General features: G+C 43.3%; 1 protein-coding gene across 1 annotated transcript; it reads right to left on the reverse strand.

Annotated features, from left to right (window-relative positions):
* Positions 1-490: 490 nt before the first annotated feature.
* LOC140679606 (uncharacterized) lies at positions 491-22,331 on the reverse strand. The gene is made up of 2 exons (XM_072915273.1): positions 22,035-22,331; positions 491-3,044 (listed from the first exon to the last, which is right to left on the reverse strand). Exons 1-2 carry the CDS (start codon positions 22,129-22,131, stop codon positions 1,744-1,746), a joined length of 1,398 nt encoding a protein of 465 aa, XP_072771374.1. The 5' UTR covers positions 22,132-22,331; the 3' UTR covers positions 491-1,743.
* Positions 22,332-23,226: the final 895 nt, after the last annotated feature.

Genomic DNA, 23,226 nt, shown 5'->3' on the forward strand with positions numbered 1-23,226 from the left:
TACTCTTGATAACAACTAGCCAGCTGAATTAGGGGAGTTTGAATAATACACAGTGGTTGGTAACAAGAAACTGACCTGTTTATTCAAGGATAAACACAAAATAGACAAAATTATACATGACAAACAGAAATGGCATCATTGAACTAGGGCTGGGCGATATGGCCTTTTTTTAATATTGCGATATTTTAAGGCCATATTGCGATACACGATATATATCTCGATATTTTGCCTTAGCCTTGAATGAACACTTGATGCATATAATCACAGCAGTATGATGATTCTATGTGTTTTGATTGATTGATTGAGACTTTTATTAGTAGGTTGCACAGTGAAGTACATATTTCGTACAATTGACCACTAAATGGTAACACCCCAATAAGTTTTTCAACTTGTTTAAGTCGGGGTCCACTTAAATTGATTCATGATACAGATATATACTATCAGATATATACTATCATCATAATACAGTCATCACACAAGATAATCACATTGAATTATTTACATTATTTATAATCCAGGGTGTGGAGGGGGGCGCCGGATGTAAGTGTCAAAAAGACAGCCAAAAGAGTTTGATATGAGAATAAATCTAAAGTTAAAATATAGAGTAGAGATGCACCCATTTGCAGGAAATGTAGTCTTGATTGTCTTTCAAGGCTTGCATGTCTACATTAAAACATTCTTCTTCATACTGCATTAATATATGCTACTTTTAAACTTTCATGCAGAGAAAGAAATCACAACTAAAAAAATCACTAATTTTTTCATACGGTGTTGATGTGGACATTTTTGCCTCGGCATTTTGATGGTGGGGACGTGTGGCACCAAATGGAGATAAGCATCTCGACAGACGTTACAATATTTGAACAATGATGACGAAAACGGTTTTCTCTGTCGTGTCCGTGTGTCGAAAATTGTTATGCGCTTTTTTTTTTTAATTTGATTTTGTGCGTGGCATAGATTTGCTATGCGGAGAGGACGCTTAAACAGTGCGCAATTGCACAGGCGCGCACCTTAGAGGGAGCGTTGCTCGCACGCCTGCGCTAGCATCACAGCTAACGTTAGCCATGCTGCTACCTCTCTGCTCGGGCAGGACGTATACGTATGTGACGTATGTCGTGACAGTATGTGACGTGTGTAAGAAGGTGCACTTGCTGTCTGTGAGAGGGAGACACAGGAAAGAGTGAGAAGAGCCTGTCGTGTAATGCCAGCAGCTAAAAGCAATTGCGTGAGAACTCACAGACCTGTGGATGTGTTGAAGGTGTGCTGGAAAATGCGGAACGGAAATTAGGGCGCAGCAGAAAAGTGGAATGTACTATTTAAATAGGTGCGTTGGAAAACAAGGAGCGGAGTTTTTTTTAAAAACTGGATCTGGATCGGCATTTTTCCATGCCTTGCCGATACGCATTTTTTTGCAAATATCGGCGGCCGATCCGATCCAAATATCGGATCGGGACATCCCTACTGAAGACTACTATTCCTCCCCAGCTAGACTCATCATGTCTGTCTCGTCTGAAGAAGTAACCAAACACTACAAACATCATCTATCCTACTATTCGGGAAGGTTTCAGATACAGAGAAGACATGGGGTCATGAAGAGATACGATTATACTCCAGATAATCCCAACCTTCACGAATACCTCTGATATTTGTGAAAGGAGCAGTGAATTTACTTCAAAGGGACGCTGGGTTTTTGTGAATGTCGCCACTTATGAGCAACATACCACAAACTAAACAGCTGATTTGTTATTCACCCTTGTGTGTTCCTATGTGTTTCAATGCGTCAGAATTTTGATGGAACCTCTTACAGCACACTGAACAACTAAATCGTTTTTCTCCGGTGTGTCTTCTCATGTGTTGGGTCCAAACACTTTTGATGTAAAAACGTTTGCCGCAAACTGAGCAGTTAAATGGCTTTTCTCCAGTATGTGATCTCATGTGTTGAGTCAAATATCCTTTTCGGGTAAAGCTTTTACCACAGACTGAACAACTGAATGGTTTCTCACCTGTGTGTGTTCTCTTGTGTTCGGCCAAATTGCTCTTTAGTGAAAAGCCTTTTCCACAAGTTAAACAGTTAAATGTTTTAACTCCTGTGTGTGTTTTCATGTGTTGACGCAAATAACTGTCTTGAAAAAAGCTTTTACCACAAACTGAACAATTAGATGTTCTTTCCCCTGTATGTGTTTTCATGTGTTCAATCAAATTGCACTTTTGATGAAACCTTTTACCACAACTCGAACAACTAAACGGTTTCTCTCCTGTGTGTGTCATTGTGTGTCGATTTAAACTTTGTCTGGAAGCAAAGCCTTTACCACAAGCAGAGCAAATGAATGATTTCTCTCCGGTGTGTGTTCTCATGTGTTGAGTCAAATAGCCCTTTATAAAAAAGTTTTTACCACAAATCGAACAACTGAATGGACTTTCTCCTGTGTGTATTCTCATGTGTTCAGTCAGACTGCACTTTGTAGGATAGCTTTTTAGACAAATTAAACACTTAAATGGTTTTTCTCCTGTGTGTATTCTCATGTGTGGAATCAAATAGCTGTTTCGAGTAAAGCTTTTACCACAAACTGAGCAACAAAATGGTTTTTCTCCTGTGTGTGTTCTCATGTGATCTGTTAAATGGCTCTTTTTAGTAAAGCTTTTCACACAAACTGGGCAACTCAAACATGTTTTACCGCTCTTCTTTTTAAAGCGATCGAAGTCTTTGTCGGTGTGAGTAATCGTATCACCTTCACACTCTGTATCGTTGCTCAAAGGTTCTTCAACCTCGTCTTCAGCCTCACTATCTGATAGTGGAGCTAAGAGGTTTTCTACTTGTGGTTTCTCTTCATCATCTTCAGTCTTCACAGAGACAACAGTCAGTGGCAACTTAATGAGAACAGCCTCCTGTGGTCCTAGAAGACACTCTCCCTCCTGAGTGATGCAGAGTTCCTCCTCTTCCTTTTTAATGCAGGGTGGCTGTAGAGTCTCCTGCTTCAAAGTGGAGCTCCCTCCTGTCGAATAAGGTGAAAGTTCTTCTGGATGACCAATCAGCTGCTGGACGTCTGCAAAACACAAACACAGACAAAAGTTAGGTCAGACATGATCCATGAGATGTTTCTCCTTGAACTTTTTGTTCAAATTGATCATTTGAATGACTTTGTTTTATGACCGTTTTTCTAATGAATTATTACTGGCATCGACTGTACATACACTATATTGCCAAAAGTATTTGGCCACCCATCCAAATGGTGAGAATCAGGTGTCCTAATCACTTGGCCCGGCCACAGGTGTATCAAATCAAGCACTTAGGCATGGAGACTGTTTCTACAAGCATGTGTGAAAGAATGGGCCGCTCTCAGTGATTCCCAGCGTGGAACTGTCATAGGATGCCACCTGTGCAACAAATCCAATCGTGAAATGTCCTTGCTCCTAAATATTCCAAAGTCAACTGTCGGCTTTATTATAAGAAAATGGAAACGTTTGGGAACAACAGCAACTCAGCCGCCAAGTGGTAGACCACGTAAAGTCGTAAACTGACAGAGAGGGGTCAGCAGATGCTGAAGTGCATAGTGCAAAGACTTTCTGCACAGTCAGTTGCTACAGAGCTCAAAATTTTATGTCCATCCATCCATCTTCTTCCGCTTATCCGAGGTCAGGTCACAAGGGCAGCAGCCTAAGCAGGGAAGCCCAGACTTCCCTCTCCCCAGCCACTTTGTCCAGCTCTTCCTGTGGGACCCCGAGGCGTTCCCAGGCCAGCCGGGAGACATAGTCTTCCCAACGTGTCCTAGGTCTTCCCCGCGGCCTCCTACCGGTCGGACATGCCCTAAACACCTCCCTAGGGAGACGTTCAGGTGGCATCCTGACCAGATGCCCGAACCACCTCATCTGGCTCCTCTCGATGTGGAGGAGCAGCGGCTTTACTTTGAGCTCCCCCCGGATGGCAGAGCTTCTCACCCTATCTCTAAGGGAGAGCCCCGCCACCCGGCGGAGGAAACTCATTTCGGCCGCTTGTACCCGTGATCTTGTCCTTTCGGTCATAACCCAAAGCTCATGACCATAGGTGAGGATGGGAACGTAGATCTACCGGTAAATTGAGAGCTTTGCCTTCCGGCTCAGCTCCTTCTTCACCACAACAGATCGATACAGCGTCCGCATTACTGAAGACGCCGCACCGATCCGCCTGTCGATCTCACGATCCACTCTTCCCTCACTCGTGAACAAGACTCCGAGGTACTTGAACTCCTCCACTTGGGGCAAGATCTCCTCCCCAACCCGGAGATGGCACTCCACCCTTTTCCGGGCAAGAACCATGGACTCGGACTTGGAGGTGCTGATTCTCATCCCAGTCGCTTCACACTCGGCTGCGAACCGATCCAGTGAGAGCTGAAGATCCTGGCCAGATGAAGCCATCAGGACCACATCATCTGCAAAAAGCAGAGACCTAATCCTGCAGCCACCAAACCAGATCCCCTCAACGCCTTGACTGCGCCTAGAAATTCTGTCCATAAAAGTTATGAACAGAATCGGTGACAAAGGGCAGCCTTGGCGGAGTCCAACCCTCACTGGAAACGTGTCCGACTTACTGCCGGCAATGCGGACCAAGCTCTGGCACTGAGCATACAGGGAGCAGACTGCCACAATCAGACAGTCTGATACCCCAGACTCTCTGAGCACTCCCCACAGGACTTCCCGAGGGACATGGTCGAATGCCTTCTCCAAGTCCACAAAACACATGTAGACTGGTTGGGCAAACTCCAATGCACCCTCAAGGACCCTGCCGAGAGTATAGAGCTGGTCCACAGTTCCACGACCAGGAGGAAAACCACACTGTTCCTCCTGAATCCGAGGTTCGACTATCCGGCGTAGCCTCCTCTCCAGTACACCTGAATAGACCTTACCCAGAAGGCTGAGGAGTGTGATCCCACGATAGTTAGAGCATACCCTCCGGTTCCCCTTCTTAAAGAGAGGGACCACCACCCCGGTCTGCCAATCCAGAGGTATCGCCCCCGATGTCCACGCGATGCTGCAGAGTCTTGTCAACCAAGACAGCCCCACAGCATCCAGAGCCTTAAGGAACTCCGGGCCAAATTTTATGTGACCTTCCAATTATCCCACGTACAGTACGCAGAGAGCTTCATGGAATGGGTTTCCATGGCCGAGCAGCTGCATCGAAGCCATACATCACCAAGTCCAATGCAAAGCGTGGGATGCGGTGGTGTAAAGCACATCGCCACTGGACTCTAGAGCAGTGGAGACGCCTTCTCTGGACTGATGAATCACGCTTTTCCATCTGGGAATCTGATGGACCAGTCTAGGTTTGGAGGTTGCCAGGAGAACGTTACATTTCGGACTGCATTGTGCCGAGTGTGAAATTTGGTGGAGGAGTAATTATGGTGTGGGGTTGTTTTTCAGGAGTTGGGCTGTGCCCCTTAGTTCCAGTAAAAGGAACTTTGAATGCTCCAGGATACCAAAACATTAGCTTTAACTTTTCATTTTTTAGCATTGTAACCACATTTGCAAACAACTTTTCTCTTCATAGAATTTTCTTTCAATAAAGAAATAAAGTGCAAAAATGTCAAAGCATCATAACAAACAGTTATGTCAAATAGCAGCAGAAGTGCACTTTTTGGAGAGCTGTATTATTTTAAGTTTTGTGCCCAAGGGACTGATTGTATCCATCCATCCATTTTCTACCGCTTATTCCCTTCGGGGTCGCGGGGGGCGCTGGAGCCTATCTCAGCTACAATCGGGCGGAAGGCGGGGTACACCCTGGACAAGTCGCCACCTCATCTTATTTAACACTATATTATTATTTATACACCTATAGTGATCACAGAGACAGGTTGTTTTTGTGTTACTGTATATATTTGTTTTTCTGAAAAATCCCACTTAATATACTAGTCAATATTTTTTTTTAAAATTTTTTTAGGGGGGTAACAGTCAATATTTATTTATTTATTAGATTTTATTTTTTTCTTATATAATAAAAGTGAGCTTTTGTTGAACCAAATATTGTGTGTTTTTTTCCATATACAACAACCTATCTTGACTCGATAAGAGAATCGATAAGGAATCGGTTTGATAAGAGGATTCGATAATAGGCTCGAACTCGATAATTTAAAGTTAAAGTTAAAGTACCAATGATTGTCACACACACACTAGGTGTGGCGAAATTATTCTCTGCATTTGACCCATCACCCTTGATCACCCCCTGGGAGGTGAGGGGAGCAGTGGGCAGCAGCAGTGGCCGCGCCCAGGAATCATTTTGGTGATTTAACCCCCAATTCCAACCCTTGATACTGAGTGCCAAGCAGGGAGGCAATGGGTCCCATTTTTATAGTCTTTGGTATGACTCGGCCGGGGTTTGAACTCACAAATTCTTATCAAACGTCATCCCTAGCCCTGGTAACGCCATTATCATCATTTCATGACCCAGGCCAACAACTTTTTACACTTTTATACTGAAATAAATACACCTTCAACTTATTAAATAAAAATAAAATAAAAATTACCGGCAGCGGTAAAGTGTAGATCCATGAAGGAAAGAAGAGACATAAAACATAAAACATAAAAAAAAAGGAAAGTGAATTAGGACTGGGCGATATGGCTTTTTATTAATATCTCGATATTTTAGGCCATGTCACGATTATGGATGTCCCGATCCGATATTTGGATCGGATCGGCTGCCGATATTTGTCAAAAATTGCGTATCGGCAAGGCATGGGAAAATGCCGATCCAGATCCAGTTTAAAAAAAAACTTCGGTCCGTGTTTTCCAACGCACCGATTTAAATAATACATTCCACTTTTCTGCTGCTCCGTAATTTCCGTTCCGCATTTTCCAGCACACCTTCAACACATCCACAGGTCTGTGGATTCTCACGCAGTTGCTTTTAGCTGCTGGCATTACACGACAGGCTCTTCTCACTCTTTCCTGTGTCTCCCTCTCACAGACAGCAAGTGCACCTTCTTACACACGTCACATACTGTCACGACATACGTCACATACGTATACGCCCTCCCCGAGCAGAGAGGTAGCAGCATGGCTAACGTTAGCTGTGATGCTAGCGCAGCCGTGCGAGCAACGCTCCCTCTAAGGTGCTCGCCTGTGCAATTGCGCACTGTTTAAGCGTCCTCTGCGCATAGCAAATCTATGCCACGCACAAAATCTAATAAAAAAAATAAGCGCATAACAATTTTCGACACACGGACACGACAGAGAAAACAGTTTTCGTCATCATTGTTCAAATATTGTAAGGTCTGTCGAGGCGCTTATCTCCATTCGGTGCCACACGTCTACACCATCGCCGAGGCAAACATTTCCACATCAACACTGTATGAAAAAATTAGTGATTTTTTTAGTTGTGATTTCCTTCTCTGCATGAAAGCTTAAAAGTAGCATATATTAATGCAGTATGAAGAAGAATGTTTTAATGTAGACATGCAAGCCTTGAAAGAAAATGTTGAAAATCACGACTACATTTCCTGCAAATGGGTGCATTTCTACCCTATATTTTAACTTTAGATTTATTCTCATATCAAACTCTTTTGGCTGTCTTTTTGACACTTACATCCGGCGCCCCCCTCCACACCCTGGATTATAAATAATGTAAATAATTCAATGTGATTATCTTGTGTGATGACTGTATTATGATGATAGTATATATCTGATAGTATATATCTGTATCATGAATCAAAGAGTACTAAAACCCTTTTCAACATGATTCTGACAACTAAGTAGGCTAAATAACTTTAAATTTTTAATACATGCTCGGATAGGCCATTATCGGTCAGTATCGGTATCGGATCGGAAGTGCAAAAACCTGGATCGGGACATCCCTAGTGTAGATCCATGAAGGAAAGAAGAGACATAAAACATAAAACATAAAAAAAAGGAAAGTGAATTAGGGCTGGGCGATATGGCTTTTTATTAATATTGCGATATTTTTAGGCCATGTCACGATACACGATATATATTTCGATATTTTGCCTTAGCCTTGAATGAACACTTGATGCATATAATCACAGCAGTATGATGATTCTATGTCCATCCATCCATCCATCTTCTTCCGCTTATCCGAGGTCGGGTCGCAGGGGCAGCAGCCTAAGCAGGGAAGCCCAGACTTCCCTCTCCCCAGCCACTTCGTCCAGCTCCTCCCGGGGGATCCCGAGGCGTTCCCAGGCCAGCCGGGAGAGATAGTCTTCCCAGCGTGTCCTGGGTCTTCCTCGTGGCCTCCTACCGGTCGGACGTGCCCGAAACACCTTCCTAGGGAGGCGTTCGGGTGGCATCCTGACCAGATGCCCGAACCACCTCATCTGGCTCCTCTCCATGTGGAGGAGCAGCGGCTTTACTTTGAGCTCCCCCCGAATGACAGAGCTTCTCACCCCATCTCTAAGGGAGAGCCCCGCCACTCGGCGGAGGAAACTCATTTCGGCCGCTTGTACCCGTGATCTTGTCCTTTCGGTCATGACCCAAAGCTCATGACCATAGGTGAGGATGGGAACGTAGATCGACCGGTAAATCGAAAGCTTTGCCTTCCGGCTCAGCTCCTTCTTCACCACAACGGATCGATACAGCGTCCGCATTACTGAAGACGCCGCACCGATCCGCCTGTCGATCTCACGATCCACTCTTCCCTCACTCGTGAACAAGACTCCGAGGTACTTGAACTCCTCCACTTGGGGCAAGATCTCCTCCCCAACCCGGAGATGGCACTCCACCCTTTTCCGGGCGAGAACCATGGACTCGGACTTGGAGGTGCTGATTCTCATCCCAGTCGCTTCACTCACACTCAGCTGCGAACCGATCCAGTGAGAGCTGAAGATCCTGGCCAGATGAAGCCATCAGGACCACATCATCTGCAAAAAGCAGAGACCTAATCCTGCAGCCACCAAACCAGATCCCCTCAACGCCTTGACTGCGCCTAGCAATTCTGTCCATAAAAGTTATGAACAGAATCGGTGACAAAGGGCAGCCTTGGCGGAGTCCAACCCTCACTGGAAACGTGTCCGACTTACTGCCGGCAATGCGGACCAAGCTCTGACACTGATCATACAGGGAGCGGACTGCCACAATCAGACAGTCCGATACCCCATACTCTCTGAGCACTCCCCACAAGACTTCCCGAGGGACACGGTCGAATGCCTTCTCCAAGTCCACAAAACACATGTAGACTGGTTGGGCAAACTCCCATGCACCCTCAAGGACCCTGCCGAGAGTATAGAGCTGGTCCACAGTTCCACGACCAGGACGAAAACCACATTGTTCCTCCTGAATCCGAGGTTCAACTATCCGGCGTAGCCTCCTCTCCAGTACACCTGAATAGACCTTACCGGGAAGGCTGAGGAGTGTGATCCCACGATAGTGAGAGCACACCCTCCGGTTCCCCTTCTTAAAGAGTTACGTACAGTGTTACGTATCTGAGCTATTGTGCAGAAATATGGGGAACAAACACAAAAGTACACGTAGTCACTTAGCATGTTACGATAAGAAAGATGAGTAATAATAATAATACATAATGAGTGATGCATACGGCGATTACAAATACGTTGGAGGCAGACACCACAGTTGACATACTTCACACAAAGGTCACAAATTCTCTGTGATTGTTGGTCCAAAGCTAATTAAGATTTTTGCAAAATGAGGATAATTTTTTTTTGGGTCGTTCTGTGAAATTTTTACGTTTATATTTAGGGCTGGGCGATATGGCCTTTTTTTAATATCGCAATATTTTAAGGCCATATCGCGATACACGATATATATCTGGATATTTTGCTTTAACCTTGAATGAACACTTGATGCATATAATCACAGCAGTATGATGATTCTATGTGTCTACATTAAAACATTCTTCTTCATACTGCATTAATATATGCTACTTTTAAACTTTCATGCAGAGAAGGAAATCACAACTAAAAAAATCACTATTTTTTTCATACGGTGTTGATCTGGAAATGTTTGCCTCTGCATTTTGATGGTGTGGACGTGTGGCAGCAAACGGAGATGTTGACGTGCGGAGTAAGCACTCTTCATTGACTAGCGGGTGACTTTTCAAATGATGCTACATATTAGCAGTGTAACCGAGTGTCTTGGGTTCGCCTATACAGTGTACTTATCTAATAAAATAATAAACGGGAGACATTAGAGCAGGTTCGGTAGCCACCGCTTCTTTAATGTCAACATCACACACCTCCTTCCACAACCACACACACCCTACATCACAGCCCTACGGCAACTCTGGAGGAACAAAACTCCTCCTCCTTACCTAACACACTCCGGTAACTTGGGACACCCTGAACTGTTTGTTACAGCAGTAATGCTACTTTTTATAGCAACGCTTTTGCCCCACACTTGACAAATTACGGTTGTCTGTTCGACATATTCCCTCTTGAAGCCAAACCACCGCCAGACGATGGACCCCCTGCTGTTTTTCTTGGGAATTAGTTATTCCTCCATTTGTTACCAGATTCGCACCTTCTTTCTCTCAGCTAACATTAGCCATGCTGCTACCTCTCTTCTCAGCGAGGGCGTATACGTATGTGACGTATGACGTGACAGTATGTGACGTGTGTAAGAAGGTGCGCTTGTCTGTCTGTGAGAAGGAGACACAAGTAGGAGTGTGATGCCAGCAGCTAAAAGCAACTGCGTGAGAACGTATACTCGCTATCACAATATAGTCATTTTCTATATCGCACAGAGACAAACCCGCGATGTATCGCGTGTATCGATATATCGCCCAGCCCTATTTACATTATGTGTTAATATCTAGTGAACTGTAATTGACTCGCAAGACTGTCCGTTTCATCTGAGAATTTTTTTTTTTAAATACCGTATTTTCCGCACTATAAGGCGCACCTAAAAACCACAAATTTTCTCAAAAGCTGACAGTGCGCCTTATAATCCGGTGCGCCTTATAAATGGGTTAATATTAATATTAATTTTCATAAAGTTTCGGTCTCGCAACTACGGTAAACAGCCGCCATCTTTTTTCCCCGTAGAAGAAGAAGCGCGCGGTGCATGCTGGGATATGTGACGTTTCATTTCCATTTGTGTGTTTATGTAAAGACCCCAAAATGGCTCCTATTAAGTGTGTTGTCTGTCTAATTATAAATAATGCAGACGAGGCGTGTTAACTGAGTTCTCAACGTTTACTCACAGCGTGCTCATAACCACATTCTAACTGCCAGCATACAACAACGCTTCTCAGGGCTACCGCGCATGCTCGTCACTATCGTTGCATGCTGGGTAGTGTAGTTGTTATATTTGCTAGCTCATAACATCACATTAAGAGACACGCTTACGCGCTTAATTCAATACTCGCCGTCATTCCGGGTGGATTGACAAAAGACCTCCAGCCGCTACATATTGGTGTCAACAGGGCATTCGAAGCTAGACTGCTAACTGCGTGGGAACAGTGGATGACCGAAGGCGAACACACCTTCACTAAGACAGGGAGACAGCGCCGGACGACATACGCCAACATCTGCCAGTGGATCGTAAATGCCTGGGCAGATATTTCGGTCACAACTGTGGTCCGAGCTTTCCGGAAGGCAGGATTCACAGAACTGCTGGACAACAGCGACACTGACTCCGATTACTTCGACGAGACGGAGCCGGCCATTTTGGATCCCACATTCGCCCAACTTTTCAATTCGGACACCGAAGGAGAAGAATTCGAGGGATTTATGAATGAAGAATAACTTCAGAAAGTGAGCGTTATGTTTATTTTGTGTGTTGTGACATTAACGTTCGAGCAACATTATGTTGCTATTGCTCTGCACTATTTTGAATTTTACTATGTTTGTGATTGCACATTTGCGTACATTTTGGGAGTGAACAGAGTTGTTAGAATGCTGGTTTTTAATATATTATTAAAGTTTGACTGACCTATCTGACTGTTTTTTTGACATTCCTTTAGCGCAGTTAGATGCGGCTTACAACACGGGGCGGCTTATAGGTGGACAAAGTTTTGAAATATGCCGTTCATTGAAGGCGCGGCTTATAACCCAGGGCAGGGCGCCTTATGGTGCGGAAAATACGGTACACTTTTCAATAGTGGTAACAGCAGCAAAAATGGCTTTGTTGGTTATGCCAAAGAAACTGCCTTTTATCGCTAGCTTGAATTGATTAACGTGGACCCCGAAAACAAAGTTGAAAAACTTATTCGGGTGATACCATTTAGTGTTCAATTGTACGGAACATGTACTGTACTGTGCAATCTACTAATAAAAGTTTCAATCAATCAATCGATTGTAATTAGCTGATAGCAAGTGTGGTTTCAGCGCATTGATGCCCATAGAGCAAAGTTTGGAGGTCTTTTTGCACACGCTGCAAAAACGCCTCTCTGGGTTTAATATCGCCAGGCTGTAACCAAGTTTTGAAAAGTTAGCCACTCGGCCACTTTTGCTGAAATGTGCGGTTTGACATTTCCCCCGATTTGTTCTAATTTTTCCGCTTTCGCCACAGCAAAAGCACGTTCGCAGGATGTAGCGAGCCAAGCATCTGGTGTTCCGATTTTATGCACCGGCCGTGGACAACAGCCAATTAAAAGGTTCCGCCTGCTCATCATCACACTGTTCTTTCAATCAAAATGATTAAAGGGGAACTGCACTTTAAGCCCTCTCGATAAACATCAAATTCTGAACTAGTTGATCAATATCAATAGATCAATAGAAATCTGCATTCAAAGGACTCCGGCTAATTAGTGATTCCCAGAGCCCAAAAAAAGTCTGCGGGCTATAGAGCGTTTTCTATTGGGGTTCCAGTACTATGGAATGCCCTCGCGGTAACAGTTAGAGATGCTACCTCAGTAGAAGCATTTAAGTCCCGTCTTAAAACTCATTTGTATACTCTAGCCTTTAAGTAGACCCCTTTTTTAGACCAGTTGATCTGCCGTCTCTTTTCTTTTCTGCTCTGCTCCCCCCTATCCCTTGTGGAAGTAAGGGCACAGGTCCGGTGGCCATGAATGAAGTGCTGGCTATCCAGAGTCGGGACCCGGGGTGGACCGCTCGCCTGTGCATCGGTTGAGGACATCTCTGCGCTGCTGACCCGTCTCCACTCGGTATGGTCTCCTGCTGGCCCCACTATGGACTGGACTCTCACTATTATGTTAGATCCACTATGGACTGGACTCTCACTATTCTGTTAGATCCACTATGGACTGGACTTTCACAATATTATGCTAGACCCACTCGACATCCATTGCATCCGGTCTCCCCTAGAGGGGGTGGCGGGGGGGTCACCCACATCTGCGGTCCTCTCCAAGGTTTCTCATAGTCATTCTCATTGACATCCCACTGGGTTGTAAGTTTTTCCTTGACCTTATGTGGGATCTGAACCGAGGATGTCGTTGTGGCTTGTGCAGCCCTTTGAGACACTTGTGACTTAGGGCTATATAAATAAACATTGATTGAATATAATATACACAAATCATTTATTTTAATTTATCTCTTTAAAAAATGTATATCCTCTGAAAATATGCTACAGACTGAAGGATACTTTTATTAACCAGGATACATTTTTTTTTAAATAGTTAAAAGGTGTTATGGAATAATAATTAAACACCATACTAAGATTACAAATTGTGCCTGTGTTTGGAAAAAGATGACTGATTTAAACATTTTAGAAAAAGACATGTCATGGAATTATTTTGGGGGAAAAAAACAATAGGGAAGGAAGTCTAATTACTGTGGAAATTCCAGAGAATAAGAGTTGGTCACATGAGGTGCTTGCGTCACGAGAGTAGCTAATGTTAACCGAGTTAGCCCATGTGTGTTGAACTGGCGACTGAACCAAAGGAGTTGTGGATGAAACAAGCTCAGCTTCCTCGTGAGTGAACATGACATGGTGTCAGAGTTAAGGACTACACGCCTACACTGACCCCAGAATGGCAAAGTTTGGGCCACTCAAGCCGTTTGATTGGAGGCAGCACTTTTAACGCTTTCGGACCTTATACCAAATCTCTTGTATCCGGCTTGAAGGCCAGAGTCAAAGAAAAGAAACACACAGACAGACGTAGAACTTTATCGATCACCGCAATGTTATGAAGTTCATTTTTATTTATTGTCCGATTGATTGATGTATTAACAATCGTCCAGTCCTACAATTGTATGACATTATTTAATCCCTCTGGACATCGTGTTTATTGCTTTTTAATGCTATTTAAGGCTTTAATTTTTGCAAAATCCATTTAATGTCTTTTAATGCTTTTTATTGCGCCGCGGAAACCCTGAATACATTTTTTTTTAACAATACTATGACAAATAGAAGGAAATACACATACTGCCAATCTGTAATTTGGGATAATCCCGATCCGGTTTCTGGAATTCTAAGTCATTTTGTCTTTTGTATTGTTGTTTCTGTAAATGTAAATTGTTTTGTTATTTTGGTTTGTGGAATTGTAAACTAGGTATGTCCCGATCCAGGTTTTTGCACTTCCGATCTGATACCAATATTGTTTTTGCACTTCCGATCCGATACCGATACTGACTGATACCAATACTGACCGATACTGGCCTATCCGAGCATGTATTAAAGTTTAAAGTTATTTAGCCTACTTAGTTGTCAGAATCATGTTGAAAAGGGTTTTAGTACTCTTGATAACAACTAGCCAGCTGAATTAGGTGAGTTTGAATAATACACAATGGTTGGTAACAAGAAACTGACCTGTTTATTCAAGGATAAACACAAACAGAAATGGCGGCGATGACCAAGAAGAACGCGGAGTTGGAATATAATTACAACATTTTATGTACATATTTATATACAGATTTGAACAATTAGTGATTCTCTGAAATATATTTATTAATTGTGGTTCTTACAAAAAATATATCTTATAAAATATAAAAGCTAAAATGTCTCTTAAAGCTCTGCCCCTTTAATTAGTGAATACTAAATAATTTAACTTTAGCCTACTACTACAACCATATTATTTACCAGCAACATGAAGTGAAACAGAGGCACAGGTGTCCTGCCACAGTCAAGTCAACCTCCTCCTCCTCCTCCTTCTCCTGCTGCTGAACAGGTCGCACCTGTGGTCCGGACTGTAGGCCTACCTCCTCTCCAAGTCGAGCCCTTTTCGGCCGTTGAAAATATTTTTCTATACTCATCTGTGTGAAGGAGTGAACATTCAACATTAGAATTTATTACTAACGAGCAGAACCGCTCTATGTACAGTGCCGTCTAACCTTAAGCGGCAGCAGCTCAACACATGCAGGGTTCAACGTTAAGCTTTTTTTCTACTTGCCCGACATCTCAAATCTACTTGCCCCAATATTTTTACTTGTCCTGCCTCGGTTTTTTTCTGGCTGTGTAGTGCTCATGGTTTATATCTTACTAAAATCCTTCCCGTTGACTATTTACAACACTACACAGTATTTATTATTATCTATAATTACATTTAAAAGGCATTGCATACATGTAAAATTAAATGCTATTTCACATTATTTGACCAGTAGCAGTTACACTCATCTGAACAGGTCAGCCACCTGTTTAAAGCCCGATCACAGTTGAAATCTTGAAATGAAGGGCCTTTAATGGCCAAAACATTAACCTGGACAACATTTTAACAGCTGGTTGGCTCAGATTTTATTCTTTTCATTGCATTCACATGCTACAGTTGACAATTTAGCTTCAGTCCATGTGTGTTTATTGACAACAGGGTTATAACCTGGACACGTTAGCTCGTCGGTATTGTAACACGTGACTGTTACTACGTGCGTCTGCCCCGGGCCACGAGTCAAACAGCGGCGGTGTTAATGAAGCAGCGTCAGGCTGCTCACCGTCAGTGAAACGCTCGGTGAAATCACGGATTAACGTTAAATATATGACGAGCCGCGAGCGATGCAGCTATAACCTATCTACTAGTGATGGGTTGATGAGGCGTCATGAAGCGTTTCGACACATTGCAAAACTGTATTGATACTGTGTCGATACTGTGTCACTAAATACTGACATCTGCTGGACATTAAAAACCCTAAACCCTAACCCTAATCTTAACCCTAAGAACTCTTTTGTTTTCTGCAGTTTTAATTAGTTTCATAAAATGTAAAAGTGTTTTGTACTCCCAGGCCACCATACTATCCTGTAATTTGAGCAGTGCACACAAATGTTAAAGGCCTACTGAAACCCACTACTACCGACCACGCAGTCTGAAAGTTTATATATCAATGATGAAATCTTAACATCGCAACACATGCCAATACGGCCGGTTAGCTTACTAAAGTGCAATTTTAAATTTTGCGCGAAATATCCTGCTGAAAACGTCTCGGTATGATGACGTCAGCACGTGACGTCACGGATCGTAGAGGACATTTTGGGACAGCATGGTGGCCAGCTACTAAGTCGTCTGGACATCTGTGTTGGTGAATCTTTTGCAATTTGTTCAATGAACAATGGAGACAGCAAAGAAGAAAGCTGTAGGTGGGAAGCGGTGTATTGCGGCAGACTTCAGCAACACAAACACGGCCGGTGTTTCATTGTTTACACTACCGGAAGGTGACAGTCAAGCTTTACCATTGGCCTGTGGAGAACTGGGACAACAGAGACTCTTACCAGGAGGACTTTGAGTTGGATACGCAGACACGGTACCGTGAGTACGCATGCAGCCGCGGCTTCCAAACATTTGATCGCTTACCCGTACGTGCGTGCCGCTATGTGCATGTCACGTACGTAACTTTGGGGATATATATGTGCTGTATGAACTTTGGGGAGGTGAACGGTACTTTGGGCTGTGGGATTGAGTGTGTTGTGCAGGTGTTTGAGTTGTATTGGCGGGTTATATGGATGGGAGGGGGGAGGTGTTTGTTATGCGGGATTTATTTGTGGCATATTAAATATAAGCCTGGTTGTGTTGTGGCTAATAGAGTATATATATGTCTTGTGTTTATTTACTGTTTTAGTCATTCCCAGCTGAATATCAGGTCCCACCCGCCTCTCACAGCATCTTCCCTATCTGAATCGCTCCCACTGCCCTCTAGTCCTTCACTCTCACTTTCCTCATCCACGAATCTTTCATCCTCGCTCAAATTAATGGGGAAATCGTCGCTTTCTCGGTCCGAATCGCTCTCGCTGCTGGTGGCCATGATTGTAAACAATGTGCGGATGTGAGGAGCTCCACAACCTGTGACGTCACGCTACTCGTCTGCTACTTCCGGTACAGGCAAGGCTTTTTTATCAGCGACCAAAAGTTGCGAACTTTATCGTCGATGTTCTCTACTAAATCCTTTCAGCAAAAATATGGCAATATCGCGAAATGATCAAGTATGACACATAGAATGGACCTGCTATCCCCGTTTAAATAAGAAAATCGCATTTCAGTAGGCCTTTAAGAGTCAGTTAAACCCTTTAAACATTCCCTTGACCTATTCTACAAAGAGTTCGAAAATAGAGAAACTGTAGATTAGGGTTTTTAATTAAAGTTAAAGTCCCAACGATTGTCACATACACACACACACACACTAGGTGTGGTGAAATCATCCTCTGCATTTGACCCATCCCTATGTTCACCCCCTGGGAGGTGAGGAGAGGCGTGAGCAGCAGCGGTGGCTGCGCTCGGGAAACATTTAGTGATTCAACCCCCAATTCCAACCCTTGATGCTGAGTCAATGGGAGGCAATGGGTCCCATTTTTATAGTCTTTGGTATGACTCGGCCGGGGTTTGAACTCGGCCACCGCTGCTACTCACTGCTCCCCTCACCTCCCCGGGGGTGATCAAGGGTGATGGGTCAAATGCAGAGGGTAATTTCACCACACCTAGTATGTGTGTGACAATCAGTGGCACTTTAACTTTAACTCACAACCTTCCAGTCTCAGGGCGGAAACTCTAACCACAAGGCCACTGAACAGGTTATGAATTAATGAATTAATTAGAATAAATTTTAAATTCCATTTAGAGGTTATACTACATAGTGTGTTGTAATGTTTTCATTGTAAAACCTACAATATGAATGAAACTTCAGGGGAAAATATTTACCAATGATCAATAGTTGGATTACTTTCGGGGCAGCCAAGTGTGACAGGGGTTAGTGCGTGTGCCTCACAGAACGAAGGTTCTGGGTTCGATCTTGGGGTCTTTTTGTGTGGAGTTTGCATGTTCTCCCCGTGACTGCGTGGGTTCCCTCCGGGTACTCCGGCTTCCTCCCACCTCCAAAGACATGCACCTGGGGATAGGTTGATTGGCAACACTAAATGGTCCCTAGTGTGTGAATGTTGTCTGTCTATCTGTGTTGGCCCTGTGATGAGGTGGCGACTTGTCCAGGGTGTACCCCGCCTTCCGCCCAAGTGCAGCTGGGATTGGCTCCAGCATTCCCCGCGACCCCAAGAGGGACAAGTGGTAGAAAATGGATGGATGGATGGATTACTTTCACATGTTATTTTATTGAATCTTGCACTGACTTTAGATTAGAGTTGTAGGTATTGGGTGATGGGTTAAAAATAGAGATGTCTGATAATGGCTTTTTTGCCGATATCCGATATTCCGATATTGTCCAAATCTTAATTACTGATTCTGATATCAACTGATACCGATATATACAGTCGTGGAATTAACACATTATTATGCCTAATTTTGTTGTGATGCCCTGCTGGATGCATTAAACAATGTAACAAGGTTTTCCAAAATAAATAAACTCAAGTTATGGACAAAAATGCCAACATGGCACTGCCATGTTTATTATTGAAGTCACAAAGTGCATTATTTTTTTTTAACATGCCTCAAAACAGCAGCTTGGAATTTGGGACATGCTCTCCCTTAGAGAGCATGAGGAGATTGAGGTGGGCGGGGTTAAGGTGGGGGGGAGGTTAGAGGGTAGCGGGGGGGTGTATATTGTAGCGTCCTGGAAGAGTTAGTGCTGCAAGGGGTTCTGGGTATTTGTTCTGTTGCGTTTATGTTGTGTTACGGTGCGGATGTTCTCCCAAAATGTGTTTGTCATTCTTGTTTGGTGTGGGTTCACAGTGTGGCGCATATTTGTAACAGTGTTAAAGTTGTTTATACGGCCACCCTCAGTGTGACCTGTATGGCTATTGACCAAGTATGTATGCATTCACTTGTGTGTGTGAGAAAAACCGTAGATCAGTGGTTCTTAACCTTGTTGGAGGTACCGAACCTCACCAGTTTCATATGCACATTCACCGAACCCTTCTTTAGTGAAAAATACTTTTTTTTTTTTTTTTTTTTCAAATTCAAGATTAAGTTACAGTATATGTGTGGAGGGGGGGAACAAAGCTGACAGGTGATTAGATTGCCCAGCTGGGGGTAGTTGTCTAATCACCTGTTATTCTTATCAGTAGCGGCCGGGAGCAGGAGGAAGAGGAGGGCTTGGAGAGACGGAAGCACGCGGAACAAGGAGGAGTGGACTGAAAAGTCGAGTGTTGTGCTAGATCTTTAATGAAAAATAAAACTTTGTTAAACCCGGAACGCCTCCAGCTCACGTGTGCGGTCAGCAAGAACCCACTGGGAGTCAACCTCCACAGTTTGTGTTTTTTGACTGGTGCACAAAATGAAGCGTGCATGAACATCACCTTGTTCAAAGAACAAAACCAACACAGTGCATAAACTCACAACAAATTACACACCTGCAAATCAGATGGAAAATTAGAGGGAACATTGTTTGGGGGTATCCATATTACGCCGATAGGGAGAAGTTTTTATTTACACGATGAGTCGGGTGTGTCTTGACCTCTGCGGCGGAGGCTCCGCCGAACCCCTGAGGCCAACTCACCGGACCCCTAGGATTCGATCGAACCCAGGTTAAGAACCACTGCCATAGATATTATGTGACTGGACTGGCACACAAAGGCAGTGCCTTCAAGGTTTATTGGCGCTCTGTACTAGGGATGTCCCGATCCGATATTTGGATCGGATCGGCTGCCGATATTTGCCAAAAATTGCGTATCGGCAAGGCATGGGAAAATGCTGATCCAGATCCAGTTTAAAAAAAACTCCGGTCCGTGTTTTCCAAAGCACCGATTTAAATAATACATTCCACTTTTCTGCTGCTCCCTAATTTCCGTTCCGCATTTTCCAGCACACCTTCAACACATCCACAGGTCTGTGAATTCTCACGCAGTTGCTTTTAGCTGCTGGCATTACACGACAGGCTCTTCTCACTCTTTCCTGTGTCTCCTTCTCACAGACAGCAAGCGTACCTTCTTACACACGTCACATACTGTCACGTCATACGTCACATACGTATACGTCCTCCCCGAGCAGAGGTAGCAGCATGGCTAACGTTAGCTGTGATGCTAGCGCAGCCGTGTGACCAACGTTCTCTCTAAGGTGCGCGCCTGTGCAATTGCAAACTGCTCAAGCGTCCACTGCGCAAAGCAATTATTTGCCACGCACAAAATCAAATAAAAAAATAAGCGCATAACAATTTTCGACACACGGACACGACAGAGAAAACAGTTTTCGTCATCATTGTTCAAATATTATAACGTCTGTCGAGACGCTTATCTCCATTCGGTGCCACAAGCCCACACCATCAAAATGCCGAGGCAAAAATTTCCAGATCAACACCGTATGAAAAAATTTGTGATTTTTTAGTTGTGATTTCCTTCTCTGCATGAAAGTTTAAAAGTAGCATATATTAATGCAGTATGAAGAAGAATGTTTTAATGTAGACATGCAATCCTTGAAAGAAAATTTTGAAAATCAAGTCTACATTTCCTGCAAATGGGTGCATTTCTACCCTATATTTTAACTTTAGATTTATTCTCATATCAAACTCTTTTGGCTGTCTTTTTGACACTTACACACCCCGGATTATAAATAATGTAAATAATTCAATGTAATTATCTTGTGTGATGACTGTATTATGATGATAGTATATATCTGATAGTATATATCTGTATCATAAATCAATTTAAGTGGACCCCGACTTAAACAAGTTGAAAAACTTATTCGGGTGTTACCGTTTAGTGGTCAATTGTACGGAATATGTACTTCACTGTGCAACCTACTAATAAAAGTCTCAATCAATCAATCAAAACACATAGAATCATCATACTGCTGTGATTATATGCATCAAGTGTTCATTCAAGGCTAAGGCAAAATATCGAGATATAGATCGTGTATCGCAATATGGCCTTAAAATATCGCAATATTAAAAAAAGGCCATATCGCCCAGCCCTAGTTTCAATGATGCCATTTGTGTTTGTCATGTATAATTTTGTCTATTTTGTGTTTATCCTTGAATAAACAGGTCAGTTTCTTGTTACCAACCATTGTGTATTATTCAAACTCCCCTAATTCAGCTGGCTAGTTGTTATCAAGAGTACTAAAACCCTTTTCAACATGATTCTGACAACTAAGTAGGCTAAATAACTTTCAACTTTAATACATGCTCGGATAGGCCAGTATCGGTCAGTATCGGTATCGGATCGGAAATGCAAAAACAATATTGTTATCGGATCGGAACTGCAAAAACCTTGATCGGGACATCCCTACTCTGTACTTCTCCCTACGTCCGTGTACACAGCGGCGTTTTAAAAAGTCATACATTTTACTTTTTGAAACCGATACCGATCATTTCCGATATCACATTTTAAAGCATTTATCGGCCGATAATATCGGCAGTCCGATATTATCGGACATCTCTAGTTAAAACGTATTGCATACTGAGTTATAAGGTGGTTTAATTACATTAAACCAATAGTTAAATAAAACATGCATATTATTTCAAACTAACTTACTTTTATTTTATGAGCTGTGACACTTGTTGAGAACTTCGCAGTCATAAGTTGACAGTAATGAAATGAGTCTTGTTCTTTATTACCTCCAATCCTCTGCACGTTGATGTAGACATGTGGTCCAGTCTTCTCTTCACATCTCTTACTCTTCCCCAACATCTCTTCCTTCACATCATTATTTTCTTCCACTTTCTTCATTTGACTTTTGCATTCTTTCATCTCCTCTGATGTGAACTCCACTGCCTTCTTCAAGCTAACAATCATGGCGGCTCTTTCTTTACATTCTTCAACAAGGTCGGCTCATTTAGACTTTAAGGGCTTGAAATTCAAACAGCTTTTAAATTACGAAACGTCAACTCACTCACCTTCATCTTCGGTTTTCATCTTTATCTCCGTTGGTGATTCTCTCTCATGTTCTCTTTTAGCGGACGTCGCCATCTTAGCATAGCAGTAGTCGTCCATCTTCTATCACGTCTTCAATCTTCACTTCACACTATCGCTCCAAACTCAACTTTTTTTCGTTAGCTTGGGAAAAACGCGAATATTTGAGGTATCTGTTACCATACTCGCTGTGAATCTGTACAACAGTTATATCGTGATTAGAAACGGGGAAGCGCGCGGCCACTCAGTCCGCCATTTTGCTCGCCTTTAACCGCCGTCACTACCCAAAATAAAGTCAGTTCTGCGCATGCGCTCGGAAAACGTAATTTCCTTCACTTTGAAAATACATTTGATGTTGAATTCGGGAAAATACGTCAGTGTAATGCTTGTATTCCGACACGTGACTTCTTCCTGCACGCGGCAACCAGTGGTGGTCAACCGAGCTTTCTTTCTTTCTTTCTTTAGTTTATTTGGAAACTAAAGAACACACTTACAGCATAATACATCACACAATTTCATATCATTTCATTTTACATCATGCCCGAAAAGGAGTAGGAAGAAGCAAAGCTTATTTAATCCTACCCCTTTCCCACTTCAGAGCGTTTACAAATATATAGAATCATTTACTGACCTTTTTATATAATAAAATAACATCTGTGAATAAGTATGCGCAACTGTTTTGTAATATGTAATTCAATCAATCATCAATCAATGTTTATTTATATAGCCCTAAATCACAAGTGTCTCAAAGGGCTGCACAAGCCACAACGACATCCTCGGTACAAAGCCCACATAAGGGCAAGGAAAAACTCACCCCAGTGGGACGTCGATGTGAATGACTATGAGAAACCTTGGAGAGGACCGCATATGTGGGTAACCCCCCCCCCCCCCCCTTTAGGGGAGACCGAAAGCAATGGATGTCGAGTGGGTCTGACATAATATTGTGAGAGTCCAGTCCATAGTGGATCCAACATAATAGTAAGAATCTAGTCCATAGTGGGGCCAGCAGGACACCATCCCGAGCGGAGACGGGTCAGCAGCGCAGAGATGTTCCCAGCCGATGCACAGGCGAGCGGTCCACCCCGGGTCCCGACTCTGGACAGCCAGCACTTCATCCATGGCCACCGGACCTGTGCCCCCCGGGACATATAGTACAATACAATCGACAAGATAGGA

The sequence above is a fragment of the Nerophis lumbriciformis genome, linkage group LG20 (genome assembly GCF_033978685.3).
Source record: "Nerophis lumbriciformis linkage group LG20, RoL_Nlum_v2.1, whole genome shotgun sequence".
Taxonomy (NCBI): Eukaryota; Metazoa; Chordata; class Actinopteri; order Syngnathiformes; family Syngnathidae; genus Nerophis; species Nerophis lumbriciformis.